The sequence below is a fragment of the Tiliqua scincoides genome, chromosome 1 (genome assembly GCF_035046505.1).
Source record: "Tiliqua scincoides isolate rTilSci1 chromosome 1, rTilSci1.hap2, whole genome shotgun sequence".
NCBI classification, from domain to species: Eukaryota; Metazoa; Chordata; class Lepidosauria; order Squamata; family Scincidae; genus Tiliqua; species Tiliqua scincoides.
This window is the reverse complement of record NC_089821.1, coordinates 82211070-82229193: the sequence shown is the minus strand read 5'-3', so window position 1 is coordinate 82229193 and position 18124 is coordinate 82211070. Positions and strand designations below refer to the sequence as shown.

The following is an 18124-nucleotide window of genomic DNA, read 5'->3' as shown; positions in this document are numbered from 1 at the left end:
TGTGCCTTAAGGCTGTTACACCAGTGTGTAACAGCAGCAGAGCATACCATCTAATACTAGAGTTTCAGTGTTATAGCAAAGGGACAGCGTGTCCTTTTGCTCAGACTTAGGAGCCTGTTTTGCCCTTTGATAGATACAATGGCAGTTATCAGCTTTTCAGTGGCAGCACTCAGTTAAAACTCCTGTGCAGTGTGATTGAACCACATAAGATGGTTCCTGGGAAGGGGGGTTATAGCTTGCAAGACCTCTGACAAGGCGTCTTATGCAGCCTGCCTCGGTAGCTTCAGCACATTGAAAGTTAAGTGTGGCAGAACTGGACCCATGTAGTACTGTACATGAACATACATAGATTTGTAAGAGATAACATATTTATTTGTTGTAGGCCAGGACCACCACCATTCCTCCAAGCCTCAGTTTCAGAGTTGTCTTCCTCACTTCAGGCGTGAGTTTGTTTGATTTTTTTGATGTGTATGTGCACATCATACCTCTTTCCAGAGTGTACAGTACATTTCCTGGTCAGATGTTATCCATATAGCTCTCATCCTGTTTTTCCCACCTTGAAAATGTAGGGGCTGCAGACTGCCCCAACATTTTTCTTCTAGCAATGTTTGCTGGTGGCCTTTTATTTCCATGCTACTTTTTTACTACTGTATATACAGCAAGTAATTTCTGCATTCCCAATTTCTTGAAGTTGTGAGTGCTCAGCCTTTTCGGCCACGAATCTTCTAACTATGCAACATTCTTTAGTATCAGCATACACAAAATATAAATTTATAAACTCATTCTTCTGTTCCTGTTCCATAATAAATGTAGAAGCCATTCATTCCAGTGCAAAGGCACAGATTGATACAGATCCATGCTACCTCGAAGACTTCTATGCTTACATTAACACATCATTACTATTATTATTTTGTAATTTTAGTAATGAATAAATTTCTTCTGCTCCTGAAATCAACTCCTGATTTCCCTTCCCAAAAGTGCCTGTAAGCTTTCAATTTATTTAACAACATAGCCTGCCATGCTTTCTGCGACTACTGATGCCTGATTTAACTTTCAATTTTTAGCAATCAGAATATCTGCTGCTGTGGCATCAAGTTGAAGGCAGAGGAAAGAATCCATAACAAACCTGTATGTAATGTACAAACTGAAGCTTCTGTGGCCAGAATTGTCATCTAGAAAGACATGTATTTTTGGGTACCCTGACCACAATCTTGGGATTTTGACCTGGGAACCCCAAAATGCATTTCTTTCTAAACCTGTACGTTTAGCTCGTCCTTGCATTTTCACCCAGTGAGATTTGCAAACTGGCATGCACACACACCCCATACCTGATCACATACTGTGTTTGCAACTCCCATCAGTATCAAATACAATTTGCTTCACAGCATCAGGGGCTTCTGTTCAAGAATTGCAACTCCAAAATGCCCTTGAACACATGGAACTAGCTGAGTGGTTCTTTGGATCCCAACCAGACCATGCAAGGCCTCTTTCTTCCTGCTAATATCTCTTTTTTTGATGCAGGGGTGAAGGGTCTTCATCAAAATGGCACCACAGAGTGCCTTTTCATTACTAAATCCTATGAAAGGACTGTATTTGGGAGACATGTTATGTCTCGAGAGCTAAATTGCTGTGAGTAACCTCCAGATCCCTTTGTCAGCAAGCAGAGACAAATCGTTCTATGACAAGACAAATGCCACAAAAGGGTCACAGTATCTAACCTCCAGCTTAACAGTAGGAAAGCTACTGGGGCTTTATGCTATGATAATGTGCTCAATGGGATGTGTACTTTACACATAAACTTCCCCTTACTTGTGTGCAAGGAATCTTTGACCATTAGTCCATGGCACACCCACACTGTGTACTGTGGCTTAAGGGGTTGAAAGAAGAGGCAGGCATCAAGAGTATCTGAAGTGAGCCCATGCTGCTTTTAAGCAATTAATTACCATTTTAGAGGTGGGTAGAATAGCAGTTAATGTGAGGCAGTAAGCACTAGAATCAAATGAAGGCAATGCAGCTCAGTATGTTTTCTGTTGAACCAGCAGAGGCCATGGTGGGGGACAGGGCGGGCTTGGGGACAAGAGCCAATATGTACAGTGAAGTGTGCAGCCCTATTATAAGAATCCCCTATCACAACTTGTCACATGTTAGCTCAAAGTAGAAGTTGCTTAGGTGTAAGTTGCTTAGAAATTGCTTCATTCCATATTTTATCTCTCATGCAGGAAAAAAGGCCAATTTGTGAAAAAATACCTTTATCTTTGGTTCGCTAGTTGACTTTCCTGCCCCATGCTCAGATAGTTTTGACTATATGTCTTGAATATATTGTGGCTGTCTTCTTTGGTTGTTTTGTTTTTATTTAATGTAGTGTAAGACTGCTGTTTGAATCACCCAGGAATTTCCATTATCCTTGTTCTGAAAGACTGTACGGTATATCCAGGCCCAGCTGAAGTCGGACTGGTGCCTGAAAGGCTACCCAAATGCTGTGCCCCCCCTTTTGAGTGTACATCTACCCCTCAGTGCAACTTCAACCTTGCGTTCATCTTCTACCACCCAGCACACCTTCAAGGGCAGGGAAGGTCTTGGGAGGGGAAGAGGTTCCACTTCTGTACATGGCCTTTTTTTGAAGGAGAGTCAGGCAGTAGCAGAGGGAGGGTGGTGGAAGTGGCAATGACCCTTCCTTCAAACAGTAAAGGCATTTTTAAATATCAATCACATGATAGCCACCCCTGATGCTTTAAGGCTTTATTTTTTTTATTGCTTCATCTTCCAGCAGGCTAAAGCATGCTGTTATCTGAATTTCATTCAAAAGGGAGTTGTCTTCAGATTGTTTTCTGTTTTTCCCCTGTACTGGGACCAACACAAATGGTTCTGCTTACTTGGTTTGATTGACTTGTCCATACTGGGCTTTGTATCTGAATGTACGTGCTCTTTCGGTACAATAATGGAACAACCTGTGTGAAGCCATGTTGCAATAAAAAAAAGAGTAAGTGAGAATTTGATAGCCTATAGTTTAACCTTTGATTGACTTGATTGACTTGAACCATACAAAGCCCAGCCCCAAGTCACCATTTATGGGTGCTCTGCTCCATGGCAAGCTTTTCTCCTTTTTTAAGCATTATGTTAATTCCATGCCTGCTGTGCCCAAAAACTGTGATGTCCGTTGCTGTGAGGCAGTTTGTAGGTCCACCTCTTAGCAGTGACTGGAAGATTCCATTTGTGTGTTGAATAGGGTGGTGTGGTTACTGCTCTACCCTTGAGTAGTGTCATCACGCCTTTCCTGATGACTTCTCCCAAAGTACCTGCAATAGTTCACATGGCTGTGTTGTGCTGTGTCATCATGATGTGTAAACAAGCAATTCCTTGGGTAAGCAGAAGGGTGATGTAGTCATTCCCAAAAAGCCATTTGAGCCACCAAAGAAGTTGCAGGCGATCATTCTGAGAAAGCTCTTTGTTTCAGGACCAAACTATGCTGTGTTTTCATGTTGTTTTCACCACTCCTCAGGTTCTCATGGATTTTGTTTGTTTGCTTTCCGTTTTTGGTGTGTTTTCTTTCTTGTAAATGTAGTTGCAGAGGCTTCAGTTGTACCTCAGCAGATTTGCAGCAGGTGGGGGTGGAATGGACTTTATTTTTCCTTTAGCATAAAAAAATACTAAGAATTCAGATGCACAGCTACATTTTCTCAATATACAAGCACGTGTATACTGTATTTTGTCCTGCAGGGTTAAAACAGCTTGGCGAGGAAGATTTTTAGTGGAAAAACATCTGGAGAGGAAAGGATTAAGAAGGCTCCCCTTTATCTCTACCCCACCCCCAAACAGGTCTCCTAAGGCAGATTGCACCTTCCATATCTGGATTTGCAAATAAATAAATACTAAGGAAAAACTGCATGTGACTATCATACGTAGTTTGGTTTGTATGTTTCAAACCCATGAGTTAAGTTAAAGAGTTTCAGGCATTAATATTTTGTCTTCCATCCTTCATTGCAAAGAATGCTACACTGAGACTCCAGGTTGTAATTCATATTCCAAATCCACTCTAATTTTAGGAAGGGAAACAAACTCCCAAACTAAATGCAAGGTTTGCACTCATGGGAAAAAGATAGTCTTAAAGGTTAAACTATAGGCTATCAAATTCTCACTTACTCTTTTTTTTATTGCAACATGGCTTCACACAGGTTGTTCCATTATTGTACCGAAAGAGCACATACATTCAGATAAGTCCAGGGATTCTGAGTTTTATTACTGCAAAGCAAGAAACACCACTCGGCATCCCTTTAGCTTAAATATCTATCATCTTCTAGTGCTCAACTGTAGAGAGCAGCAGTATCCAGATGTTTGAGCTACAGCCTCTTTGCAATCCTGTATTATGTGCCAATATCTCACTTGCAGTTACAGAGGTACAAAAGGGACCCATTCATAGAACCTCCTGCAGGAAGTAGCATTGGGGTTTGTTTAAGAAGTAACATCCTATCTCTAGCTGTGGGAGTTCCTGACATGGCAGCAGAACAGGCAAGAATAAGTCCCCTTTCTCACCCCAGTGGCATAAGAAAGGAGGCTCAAAAAGAAAATTTAGAAAGTGATGTTCACAGACCTTTGGTACCCTTACTTTCCATGCTGCGAAAGGGATTGACAGTAGGTTTTGTCTGGCTTTTGGGTGGCCCTGTGTATAACCAATTGTGACTACTCTTAAAAGGTGACATGGCTGACAAACTTTCCCCAATTTATTATCTCAGATTATACTTCCTTGGTCTTATTGCAAATGGTATGCAGCTGGGTGATGGACAGAACGACTCCCAGGGATGTCTTGTAGAACTGGAGACAAGGAAAGAGGCTTTGATTAAAAGGCCTCTTTGGTCCCAAAACCTGCTCAGATCTCAGCAGGGATGTGGCACCTGTTCTTCTGAGCCTGGGAAGCCTCTTCAGGTTTGAGAAAGGAATTAAACAGCTTTCTTTCTTTCATAAACGAAGCAGCTGCAGGACTTGCTTCAAAAAAAATAACAAAAACTTTGAGAAATATATTTTAGCCCCTGACATTTCCCCTAATTTTTCTACCATACTTTGATGATGACTAATTAATACCATGCCTGATTTTTATGCCAGGTATGTTGTGTTGAACTCTCTGTGGCAGCTATTTTCAACCTTTTTCATCTCACGGCACACTGACAAGGAACTAAAATGGTCAAGGCACACCATCAGGTTTTTGACAATCAACAAGGCACACCATGCTGCTAGTGGGGGGCTCACATTTGCCCTACTAATAAATTACCTTCCCCCAAATTCCACACCTGTGGACCTCTCACGGCACACCAGTGTGCCACGGCACAGTGGTTGAAAATGGCTGCTGTATGGGCTCCTTGAGGTAGCAAATATATATAAGCCACTGCTTAGCTGAAGTTAAATGTAGCAAATGGTTTCCTACTACTCACTGACTGCAATTGCCTCCAATGTACCTCCAGTTATATTTAGGAAAGAAAAAAATCCCAAATACTGTGTAAGATATATTCATATGATTCTGCTTTGAATTAATTACACAAGTTTGTATATAAATAATTTTATAATTAATTTATTATTATTATTTATAATTACATTTCATTCTGGTTGTCAAGAAATCAGTGCCAAGCTTGCCAAAGGGATCTAATGAGTTAGTGCTTAGCATATGGGGGGAGCTGTCATCTTGACTCTGTAACTGGTACACATAAGGTTTGTTTGTTTTTTCCTGTCTAGCCATGTTCTGCAAGTAATACCCACAAAAAACTGAGCCTAGAGGTCCAACCAGAATTTGCAGTGATGGGCACCTATTCACTACTGTTCTATGTTGACGAAAGCATTTCTACCAACACTTTAAATGACCTGGTTTTAATAATGTTTTCAAAACATACCATCTCATCCTCTGTCAAAACAGCACGGCTGGGACTGGGCAGAACCCGGAGCAGTTTTAGGATTACATTTAAGGGCTTTGGATAAAAAACACATTTTTCAGGCATGTATGAAAAGAGTGTGTTCCAGTTAGATGCAACTCATTTAAAAAACAGTTCAAGGCTCATTCCTTCTCATCCATGCACTGCTATTCAAGAATGTCAAGAATGAAGTTCACTACACCAGCTTGCAGTTTGAATGGGGGTAGAAGAAACCATTACAATTAACAGGAATTAATAATCTCACCAATAGCTAGTTTCTCTTTCCACCTATTTTTATTTTGTACAACCCCAACCCCTTAAGGTTTCTCTATATACCAGGGATTCTCTAGGTAAGGGGTCTCCAAACCCCAGCCGGGGGCCAGATACGGCCCACAGCAAGCCTCTTTCTGGCCCACGGCCAACCTTTTGTCCCCTGAAAGCCTCTGGCCTACTCAATTGAACATGACCAGAACTGTGCTCTGATTATGTCTGGACGGTGTTCTGAGGACCAGAGAGGTTGAATGAATGAGCCCATTCATTCATTTATTCACTCATCTAAGTCCCATCTCTAATTTATTTATTTAAATGTTATATTTAAATTGTTTTTCCGGCCCTCCACACCACACCAGATATTTGATGCGGCCCTCTGGCCAAAAAGTTTGGAGATCCCTGCTCTAGGTATTCAGAACTGGATTCAGGTGTGTGTGATCAGCCCCAGATGAACACTGCATATGGATCCACAAGAACCATGGCTTGGGCCACAAATGCTGCATGACTCAGCTGTCACTGTCAACTGCTGTAGAGACCACACACTGCTGTAGAAGATGAGAGAATCCTGTGAGTCAGTTTAATCTCCTCAACCTCATTATAATACAGAGATTTAAACAATGGTGTTAGTTAAATCCATGTTTAATAACAGAGGGGATACCTGTGATCTCTTGTTCACCTTAAAAATATCCTGGCTTGTGTTTTCAGGCTGCTAAGGTGCCCGGTTTTACAAACACCACATCACCTTGCCCCATGAAAAACAAAACAGCTGGAGGTGGGCCTGCTATTTTTCTTAGAATATTGAAACTTCCTTGTTCATTTTGCATGGCAATCACAGAAGAGGAATGCCAGATTGTTAAAGACCCCCCAGGAGGGGTAATTGACTTTGAAGTGTTGTAGGCCTACTGTGAGAGAAATCCCTAGTTAATTCCTACCTTTTGTATGCTGAATATTAATGCAATCTTCATTTCACTCAGATTCAGAAAAATGAATTTCACTTACATTTCTCTTTTAATAACTTTTCCATACACTTTACAAAGGACCTTCTGAGATGCCGCTCAAACTGATACAAAATCAACTGAATAATAAAAAATAACAGATGTGCAATGTGGGATGGGGAGGACACATGACACGGCCTTTTCTGTTGTGGCCCCTAGTCTTTGGAACTCCATTCCCCTTGAGGGTAAATTGGTCCCTTCAATGGTATCCTTCTCCACTTGTTGAGGACGTTTTTATTTACACACACATTTCACTCTTTTTTGTTGATATACAGTAGTTTCCCTTATTATTATGTGCTTAAATTCTATTTGTGTTTTTCAGAGAATGTATACCACCTATGTATTGTGGCTTCCACCTCTTAGGAGAAGGAAGGATGGCATATGCCTGGATAAATAAATATATTAAAAATAAATTATTTTTCATATACTGCCTCGAATGTTGTCACTTCACACATCTGTACTTGTGTGATAATATTTAAATGTTCTACACCTTCAAGCATTCCCCCTCCCATATGTTTACAGCAGTGTTTCTCAAACTGTGGGTCGGGAGCTAATTTCAGGTGGGGTCTCTATTCAGTGCTATATTTTATTTTTAATATATTAGACTTGATGCTGCCATGGTATGTGACTGCATTTGGGGAAGTGTTATAGACCTGTACTTTTAACAAGCTACTATGTATATTCTTTTAACAATAATAGTAAATAGCACTTACTCCTGGGTAAGTGTGGGTAGGATGGCAGCCTAGGATTGTTAAAAATTTTCCTGCTTGATGATGTCACTTCTGGTGGGTCCTGACAGAAAGTCTTAGTTTATAGAATTAGTCAGATGATAAGAGTATCATCCAGACCAGCCCTTTCTAAATATGAGAATGTTCTTGTGTTACTTGTTGCTTCAGGTCTTGCTTGCAGAGTAGTACTGTTTCATTTAATTATGTAAAAATAAGGAAATGACTGTTCAAACAATATCTCCTCCATCCCAGCTCTGCCATACATTTACAGATACATGCACACCTGGCCCCTCCCCTTCCTGGTCAGTATTCTCTATCTATCACATGTGGAAGTGGTTCATCTAAACCTGTGTTTTTCAACCAGTGGTACTCATACCACTGGTGGTACTTGAGGTGGTGTCTGGTGGTACACATGGGACTCACAAACTCCTACTGCCTGGCTGCGAGACCAGCAGTGCAACGCAACACGCAGCAGTAGAAGGCTCGGCTCAGCAGGCAGACCTCCAGCATATGCTTTTCACAAGCTCAAAAAAGCCCTTCTGTCCACTCTAAGCCTCATACCGGTGTTGCTGCATTGCATCTGGCCTTCCAACCTAGGCGTAACTGACAATGGCATCATCAACAGTTACTTCCTGTGGTACTTCCAATAGGTGGACCACACAAAGTGGTGCAACAAGGGACAGGTGTTGAGAAGTACTGATCTAAACTGTCCCTCTACATGCACTCAAAATCTAGCATGTAGAGTCAGTCCAGTGAAACACACACATCCCACAATTTTAAAAAAATAACCAGGAAGTGAGGTGAAAGAAGAGTAGGGGCTGTGATGTGCATATGTCATGCCTGTCTTGAAATGCATGGGGTGGTCAGATGGAGAAGGTACCATCTGAACTGGCCCCAAACAGCCAAGATATTTAAGTCAGAGTGACTTGTGTAGATTAATTTAGGACCATGAGAAGCCTCCCATAAAGTTACTTTGGAAACGGGGAGAGGGGAATCCTTCCTTGGCTATGTTTCCACTGAACTGCATGAAGAAAGTGGTTATAGCATTTTTAGGGTAAACTCAAAGAAAATGATGAAAATGTGCCACAGCATGGCAATCCTAACTTTTTGATCTGAGTACTGAAATATAGATATGTATTCCAAGTTGGCATCTCTGCCTCAAAGCTGTTAATGACCTCAGGAACTAAAGAATAAGTGTTTGCCTATCAAAGGGTACGTTTTCATCTGAGAGTACAATTTGAAGGGGCACTTAATAAGGGATTTGTAAAATTATGGTCTTTCACTCCTGATTTGGAAATTATGTCTTGTGCTGCAGTACTCAACACTCTGAGCCCCAAACAATGGTCCCTGAAGTCCTTTAGAAACCTGTTTTTGTAGATCAGATGAACCTCATCGAATTGCATTCTAGTTCTGTGGTGCATGGATTCCCATGTGTTGGAAGTTCACAACTATTTCAGGTTGACTTTCAGAAGTCTGAAAAGGAAATTGTTCAACCATGCAGAGCTTCCTATATTATGGGACACTAGGGTTATATTTCAATAGCATAATTGATGTGAACGTGTCTTTATGTTTGCTTTGCTTTAGGTTAACACCATGCCAGCAGGTGACATGGCAAAACCACTTCTTGGCCATCAAAATACGGATAGTGTTCCCAGCCTTGCGCCAGTTGCTAGTAACAGGACAGTTGGAATTTTGGGGAGTGGTGATTTTGCACGTTCCCTATCTATGCGCCTGGTGTGTTCCGGTTTCAAGGTGGTGGTTGGAAGCCGCAACCCAAAGCGCAACGAGTGCCTCTTCCCTACAGCAGCTGAAGTCACCTTCCAGGCAGATGCTATAAAGAAGACCGATATTATCTTTGTGGCTGTTTTCAGAGAACACTACACCACACTCTGCGACCTTAGTGATGAGCTCTCTGGCAAAATACTGGTGGATGTTAGCAACAGTACTGAAATCAACCATCACAAAGAATCTAATGCAGAGTACTTGGCATCACTTTTCCCTGCATGCAGTGTGGTCAAGGGATTTAATGTCATATCGGCATGGACATTACAGTCAGGTGCTAGAGATGGGAATAAACAGGTACTGTTCTTCTATCAGTTGTATGTATACCATCATGTCTGTCAGGTTCTTGAGAGACAGGAAAGGTGGTGGGGAGCAAAAGAAAAACTACAGTGCAATTACTGTACAACAAATTTTACTCATACTCAGGGCTCTTAAATTTGTGATTCTGCCACACAAGCAGTATGCAATCTTCTGTCCAACACAGGATTTGGCTGTCTGTTTTCTAAAACTAAAATAGCTACTGATACCAAATTTCTAGGCTCTGTGGATGTAAAAACCATGGTTCTGGGGCTGTCCTCAAGTGGGATAAAGCAGGGATAAGGAAACTTGAATATTAATGGAAAGGAATCCCATAATCCCCTGCAATGTTGCAGTGGATCTTAGAGGCCACTTCACAGAAAGATTTCAACTTACCACCATCTCCATACCAGAAGCGGCACATGAACTTGGACTTACAGGCTACTTCCAGCATGTACTGTTTGTTCACAAGGTGGGTTCTGCAGTTTCTCAGCTGTGAGAAACTGTTGGAGAGGTCATCTTTCAAAAGCTCTCTCCCACGAGGTCCTATATGATCGTTTTCTTGTCATAAATGTTAGCTACACACTTCTTACAGCTGTCTTATGAATGGTTTGCTGGTAATAACTGGTTATGGGAGAGTTTCTTTTATATGTAGATGTTTTATTAGATGAATTGTTAAGCCACTTTGCAATTATTTTATGATAGGAAAAAAGAAGGGTATGAATTATATAAATAGTTCCAGGTTTTGACATTATAATTAAGGAGGTACTACGTTTGCCAGTTGTGATAGGTGTGTTCCCCCCCCAAATCCAATTTAGAACAGATCCCTTTAAATTGAATTAATTTTGGAGGAAATTCATTGAAGGATCTAAATTATCCAATTTGAAACTGACCCCATTCTTAATCTGACCCTTGATGTTCCCCCTTAACCTTGAGGAGGCCTGTGTGACTGCCCCCTCATCACAGGATGCAGTGCATGCTTTGCTGACATGGCTCCTCTGGTGTTAGAAAGTTGGATAGGATTGGGCCCTAAGGCTGCAATTCTATACACACTTGCCTAGGAACAAGCCCCATTAGACTCAGTGGGCCTTACTTCCAAGTAGACATGCCTAGGGTTGTGCTATAAAATATCTTTAGCTGAGTGACAGCCCTCACAAACCATCTGCTATGCTCATGATGTTCTGGAAGAAAGAGGCCCCAGTTTTCATGGGCAGAAGAACCAAATATGACTAGAGACAGACAATGAGGGACCCATTAGAGAATAGGTACAAGAGTGCCATACTGTTGTTGGATAGGCAGTCTTCACGGGGCAAATTCCTTCACTTACATGCCACATTCCAGTGCTTCTGGTCTTAGCTTGCCAGTTGTTCACAAATCCTCTGTTTACTTCAGGTCCCAATTTGCTGTGACAACCAAGAAGCCAAGCGTGCAGTTTCCGAACTTGCTCACATGCTGGGGTTCACACCCCTGGACATGGGCTCCTTGTCCTCTGCTCGTGAGGTTGAGAATATTCCCCTGCGCCTCCTCCCTGCCTGGAAGATCCCCGTCTTCTTGGCCCTGGGTCTCTTCCTCTGCTTCTACACCTACAACTTCATCAGGCAAGTTTTGCACCCATATATTCGGGAGCAAAAGAACAAGTTCTACAAGATGCCTGTGGAGGTTGTCAACACCACACTGCCTTGTGTTGCCTATGTCATGCTGTCCCTGGTCTACCTTCCTGGAGTGCTTGCGGCCATCTTCCAGCTGTATTACTGCACAAAGTACAGGCGCTTCCCTGATTGGCTTGACCAATGGCTTCAGCACAGGAAGCAGATAGGCCTGCTCAGTTTCTTCTGTGCAGCCTTGCATGCTGTCTACAGCTTTTGTCTACCCATGCGCCGGTCCCATCGGTACCTGTTACTCAATGAAGCCTTCAAGCAGGTACTGTCGCATTACGATTCTATAGAATACTGACACATGTACTAGTTGTTTGATACTGTAGAGTGTCTGATGTTAAAGCCCCATAATGTCTCACGCTCCAAGTTACCCAGTTTTGCTCTGTGGCTGTGAGCTGGCATACCAAATTAAGATCTTTTCTGGCAAGGAAGTACTGGCTTATGGTTGATATTAAGGTCAAACATATCAAACACATTCAGAATACCCAGAACATCATAGAATCCCGGATAATCCTCTGTTTGTGGGCTCTCATAGGCATTTCACTGCTCAGTCCTGCAGCCAGAATGCTGAGCCCTGGGCTTCATGCTCTGCAGTTCTAGGACTTTTAACACTGACATCATGCCATGTTTGCCTGCATTCAGGAGAGCTAGAAACGTGACTTTTTTTTAATATGAAAGCTGAGATGGCAGGAAAACAGATCTAACCAAAATGTGGAGTTAAATGTATCATATTTGAACTTGGATGTCTGTCAAAACCCCTAGACAGGAAAGGTTTATGTCAAGAAGTAGATTAGTATACAGGTCCAACCTTGTTATACACGGATTTTTTATACACGGATTTGACTCAACACGAACGGCCCCTGCAAATGAGAAGGAATGTGCTGATTCCTGGAGAAGGAGAAAAAATGCATCCCTTTACAATCATAGTTATTAACAGTATTTATATATTCAGTATTTATATACCGCTTTTCAACTAAAAGTTCACAAAGCGGTTTACAGAGAAAAATCAAAGAACTAAATGGCTCCCTGTCCCAAAAGGGCTCACAATCTAAAAAGATGCAAAAAGAACACCAGCAGACAGCCACTAGAAAAGACACTGCTGGGGTGAAGTGGGCCAGTTACTCTACCCCTGCTATAAAGAGTTTAAAAACAGAGAGGGCAGCTGGCTGACATTCCATCAATTAGTCTCTCTCTAGGCTTCCAGAGACTCCTTCCTTCCCTCTGAGCCAGTGACCCCTCCCTCTCCCCCCCTCGCCGCCTCCCCGAAGCTCGTGAAAGAAAGATCATCACTTTGCATTGGTGAAGGGAGGGATCAAAAGTGAAGTCTTTCTAAGCGTCTGGAGAGAGACTGATGGATTTGTTAAGGTTATAAGAGATGGAACCTTGGCTTTCCCCAGGTGTGAGCAGGTTGCACAAAACAACATACACAGCAGAGTCCTTTAAATGCAGCAGTTGTATTATAGAGCAAGGGTTTTCACAAGTAGTCAGTAAACAGTCCAAGTCATATATGATGAGCAGTCAGTCCAGTATTAACAAATCCAAATCAGCTTTCTACAGTACACAGTCAAAGTTCAGTCCACAGTCAGTAACAACATATACATACATGAATCTAGCCTCCAAAGTCTCAGGCAGCAGTTCAACAGTTATCTCCTACTACACTCCTACTACTGCACTGGACGTTCAGCAGACTGACCCTTAGGTAGTCTGAATAGCCAATCCGTGTAGGCTCAGTTACACCCAGGGTGTGGTAGTCACAGGTGCTGGTTGATTCAGCTGACTCAGCAGCCTGCACCTGTCCCTGAACCAATTTGTTAGCTGTGTCTCTGGCTTTCACAGAGCACTGAGCTAACAGGATTGTCTTCTTAATGACTTTCTCTTACATTACAAAGGTCAGCAACTGTTTTTAAATTGCCCAGCAAAGGGACATTGTTTTTACATGGATTTGCTTTAATGCGGTTTTTTGCCATCCACGTGAGTTCTGGGAACAGAACCCTGGGGAATAAGGAGACTCAACCTGTATATGTAGCATAATCCTGTTTACACTTACACAGAGATAATTTCTCTATGTTCATAACCTCTTAATTCTGCACAGACCTTCACAAACAGTAGTATCCCATTTCTAAACTGTTCTATGGAAGTTCTAAGCTTGTTCCATTACCTTCTACCACTGAATGCAATGGAAGTTAATTCCACTTTGGAAATTTTCACATCGCTTTCTAAAATGTGTAGATTAATATGAGATGCAGCAATAAAGAGCACTTTCAGTTTTTTTCTGCCTGCTGACATTGTCTCCTACTTGGGGACTGAGATGTAGTCGCCTTACAGTATTCAGTGCACACAACCACCCCTGATTCCAGCTGTGTTTCTTGTTTATGATGCTTGCAAATAAATCCCAGGCAAGTCTCCTCTGCACGTTTCGCTCTATTCTAGCCTTTTTCAAGCAACATCTTGCTTTGTGAATCACATCGATTTAATGGAACAAATGGATGGGTCTGAGTGTCGGTCTCCGTAATATAGTACAAATCCCATCTCTTTTTTTTCCATTAGCCTGAACGCTTCTCTCCTAAATGCACTTAAACCAAATTCCATTAAGCCCCTGAGCAGTCAGGTATTCCGAGAGCTATGTTTGTGGTCTCCATTTGAAACTGGAGCTGACTTGCCTCGTTAATTGCAGACCTAAATGGCAAAGCATGGTCTGATCTTGCAGGCACCAAGTTATTGGCAAATCCCTCCAGAGATCAGTGAGAACCATGGGTATCTTGTACCTCTCATGGTTGTACTTTAAGCTACATTTAGAAAATCATATTTCGTGCACATTTTACTATGGGGGTGTGTGCCAGGAGAATATGATCTTTGTTCCAAATCTAGTTGTCATGCTTTCTAATCCAGCCATAAGAGAACCAAACACAGACATTACATGCTACATTGTTCTTAACCATTGCACCAGACAGAGCGGGTTGCTGGGACCCCCAATCCGACAACAGACATGTTCATGACTGATGCTCCCACTTAAAACACATGTACCTAGCAGAGAAAAAGAATGTGCCAAAGGTCTGCTGAGGAGTCCAGCCTCAAAGCAGCCTCAAATGTACCATTTTAAGGCTCAGTAAAGACAGCACTGAACTCCTGAAATGACTCCCCTTGGACAAAGGCACATTTAAGCAACCACCATTTAAAGGTATACAGACCCAAGATAGAGAGAATCTGAAAACACATGCTTGTCAAGGAATTATTGTTGTTGTTTCTAAACAAGTGAGTTGCACATGGCCAACATGAAGCAAAAATAAAGTCAATAATGGAGTGTGAAGGAAGATTTATTGCAGAAGATAATACTGTGTGGCCAAACAAGAGTGCATTGCATTGAAAGCAACAGTGCAGACTCATCTGGTTCAGTATAGGAGATAGATGGCGCTCACAGTAGTCATTGGTCAGTGGAACAGTTAAGTCCCTGGATTTTAGTGGGATTCAACTGTTTGGATTGTAACTGCTTAGTTCTCACCATCTTCAGCACACAGTTACCAGGCTACAGTCACGCAGGATCAAAAACCGGTACAAGCAGAGTGTACTGTCGATATCTTTAGGCTCCCAATTTGTCCAAATAGGTGTGCTCTTTTTCTTCAGGTCTCTCAGAAGAATGAGAACGCCTGGATTGAGGAAGAGGTCTGGAGGATGGAGATTTACATTTCTTTTGGCATCATGGCTCTCGGTTTGCTTTCATTGCTTGCGATAACATCACTTCCTTCCATTTCTAATGCTCTCAACTGGAGAGAGTTCAGCTTCATTCAGGTAAATGCTATGTGTGTCCAGCATTTTAAGGGGGAGACCCTGTTCTGAGGGCAATTTCAGGGCAAAACCAGACAAAATAGGACTACCACTCACATGCTTGTCTCATTCATATGTTAAGCAGGGGAGACCCTCTAACAGTGAAAAGAATTCAAAGAAGAGAAGCACTTGCATCATATAAAGCCGAAGTCTGCCTCTGGAAACCAGTTTTGGTCTCTTTTGTACAAGTATTAAATGGTGATGTTAGCTTTTACAGAGATAGTATTCCTAGTCTAGAGCAGGAGTTCCCAAACTTCTCTAGGGAAGTTGGGAACCTTGTAAGACTTTGCAAGGTTGGGGGACAGTGCTGCCACCATGAAGAAGGAACTTTTTAACATACCTGGGGGTAGTATCTGCCATCTGGAGAGTGCGGGGGGGGGGCTCGCAGCCCCTCTATAGGCCACCCTGCTGCTCAGAAAGGCTCTTATCTCTGATTGTGAACCTGGAAGTGGGTCATGATCAGAGATAAGAGTCTTTCTGAGCAGCAGGGAAGGCCCACATAGGGGGCTTCAAGCCCCCTCCAGATGGCTGGAACTACTCCCCAGGTAAGTTAAAAAGTCCCTTCTCAGAGGCAGTGCAATCACTGCAGCGCTGTTGCCACAGTCATTATGTGGTCACTCCCCTTAAGGGGGAATGGCCCTCTTCCAGTTCCCCTGGTGGTTGACCCACCAGTTTGGCAAGCACTGGTCTAAAGCTTATAAAACAAAATCAGACCTATTGAATAGTGGATATTCCAACACTGATTTAGAAGGGTTTATGCCCTTTCTACCAGAAATTAGTCTTCCAGAAACGTTATGTGGGTGAGAGTTATATAACTACATGGATGCCCCCCATTCCACTTCCACATGAGACCACCTCCATGTAAGGCACATAGTAAATGAAATTCATATAGATTGTTTTGAACCGGTATAATCTGTGTTTCAGAATTGCACTGTTTTTTTTCATAGCTGCTTGTATTGAGACTCACCCGATTCCTGGATGTCCAGAACTGTCTAGCAAGCCAAAGCTGAATGGCACCTGGACTCTCTTTTTAGCCAGCTCTACATGAATTGCATCTGCCAGATCAGCCATGATTTAATAGCCCTATGTATACAGCATGCTAAATTCCTGGCCACCCTGAAACCTCACCAGGTCCCCTAGGGTAACTGCAGCCCACCTCTAACATAAGAGACAGATGGCAACTATCCCAGGGTACATGATTCTGAAATGAAATGTGAGCTGGGATATGTTCGTAGTTTACAAGGTATGGAAAGGTTGGTGCCTTTCCTGGACAAGTCTTCATATGTTGGTTTTCAAAAGAATGTCCCTCATTCCCAAGCCCTTTTACAGTATTATGTGACAATATGACCAAACCATAAAAGAGTAAAAGAGAAAATGGCCCAGATCCAAAGATTTGGTGTGCCAGTGGCTTGGGTTTGCTCAGTGATTTTTAAAAAGATTTTTCCCCTTCTTTGAAGGTTTCACAATATTCCCTTGGGTATATGGCACTAATTGCATGCTTCTTTTGATTCCAGTAGTATGGCAAGAAAGTTTTGAAAGACACATTTTAAAACTGAGATTCAGATGGACTCATTCTTAAATATCAAAGGTTCATCATAAAATCTTCAGTACTAACACTTATTTTATATTAGTATCAAAGCACCATTTTTGTTATTTTTCCTTTACATTTCTTCAGATTTTTCCAGTTATTCTATCAAAAAAGTTCCCTGCCTTCAACATAGGCCTTTGCTTCTTTCTACGCTGCCCCCCAGTGGTGAAAGATTGAGTGCATACATACAAAATATATTTTAAGTTGCAGAATTAAGCAAAGGTCCAGAATATTCTCCTGTGTATGCCTTTCTTTTACATTTCTAGTGCTATTGATTTACAAAGCCCTGTGCAGCAATGTGATGTTCTTGATTCAAAAACTGAATTTTTAGGTTGGACTGAGATCGAAAGTTTACAGTTGACTTTTTCACTAGCTCAGCCTGTACTGTGGCCTTTCTCACTTTACAATTGGGTATTAGCATTGCCATCTTCAAAACTGGGTTTCAACTGGCTTTCCAGCTGAAGTCCACTGCAGCCAGTCAAGACCCAGTTGATTCCGCTTTCCAGCTCTGCTACACATTTCTACAGAATTTGTCTTTCTAGGATTCTTATGGTGTGGAGTCACATGAATGGTTCAACAAATGCTCCCGTTATGGGCCAGAGCCTCAAAGCACATGGATCTAGATATAGCTTGAACCAAACCTACTGTTATCTTCCCTACATTTTTAAAGATGTAATTTTAGAACTATTAAAAACAGGCAAGTTTTTCCCACTACCAGTAGTTTCCCATAAATGTGGACCTGAATGGGAACAAATACTCTGAACAGGTTTCCAAAGTCCTTCCAGTTTCATTTTTTGTTCACAAAGAACTTGGCTGCATAATCATTTAGACAGACATAATCAGCTTGCAGTCATTTTCACACAATCATTTATAGTCTGATTCAATAAGTTATAACAGTGTTTCCTAAACTGAGGGTCTGTCCCATCCAAATATCTCAACTCCCTTCTAATGCCCGCTTTTTGGCTAATTAACACCCTCTTTAAATCTAGAACTGCTGTGGTGTGCAAAGGAATGAACACAGAACTCCTTATCTATAGCAACTACCCACATTTATTGCTATGAACACTGACACTCCCTGCAAGTCCTCTTGTCC

The 18124-nt window shown here is 42.0% G+C and overlaps 1 protein-coding gene across 1 annotated transcript in view; it reads left to right on the top strand.

Annotated features, from left to right (window-relative positions):
- STEAP3 (STEAP3 metalloreductase) overlaps positions 1 to 18124 on the top strand; it is a 36549-nt gene that overhangs the window by 9911 nt on the left and 8514 nt on the right. The window contains exons 2-4 of the mRNA XM_066611854.1: positions 9472 to 9966; positions 11359 to 11886; positions 15243 to 15407. Coding sequence (XP_066467951.1) covers positions 9481 to 9966; positions 11359 to 11886; positions 15243 to 15407 — 1179 coding nt within the window. The 5' untranslated portion in view covers positions 9472 to 9480. The remainder of the gene's footprint in view (positions 1 to 9471; positions 9967 to 11358; positions 11887 to 15242; positions 15408 to 18124) is intronic.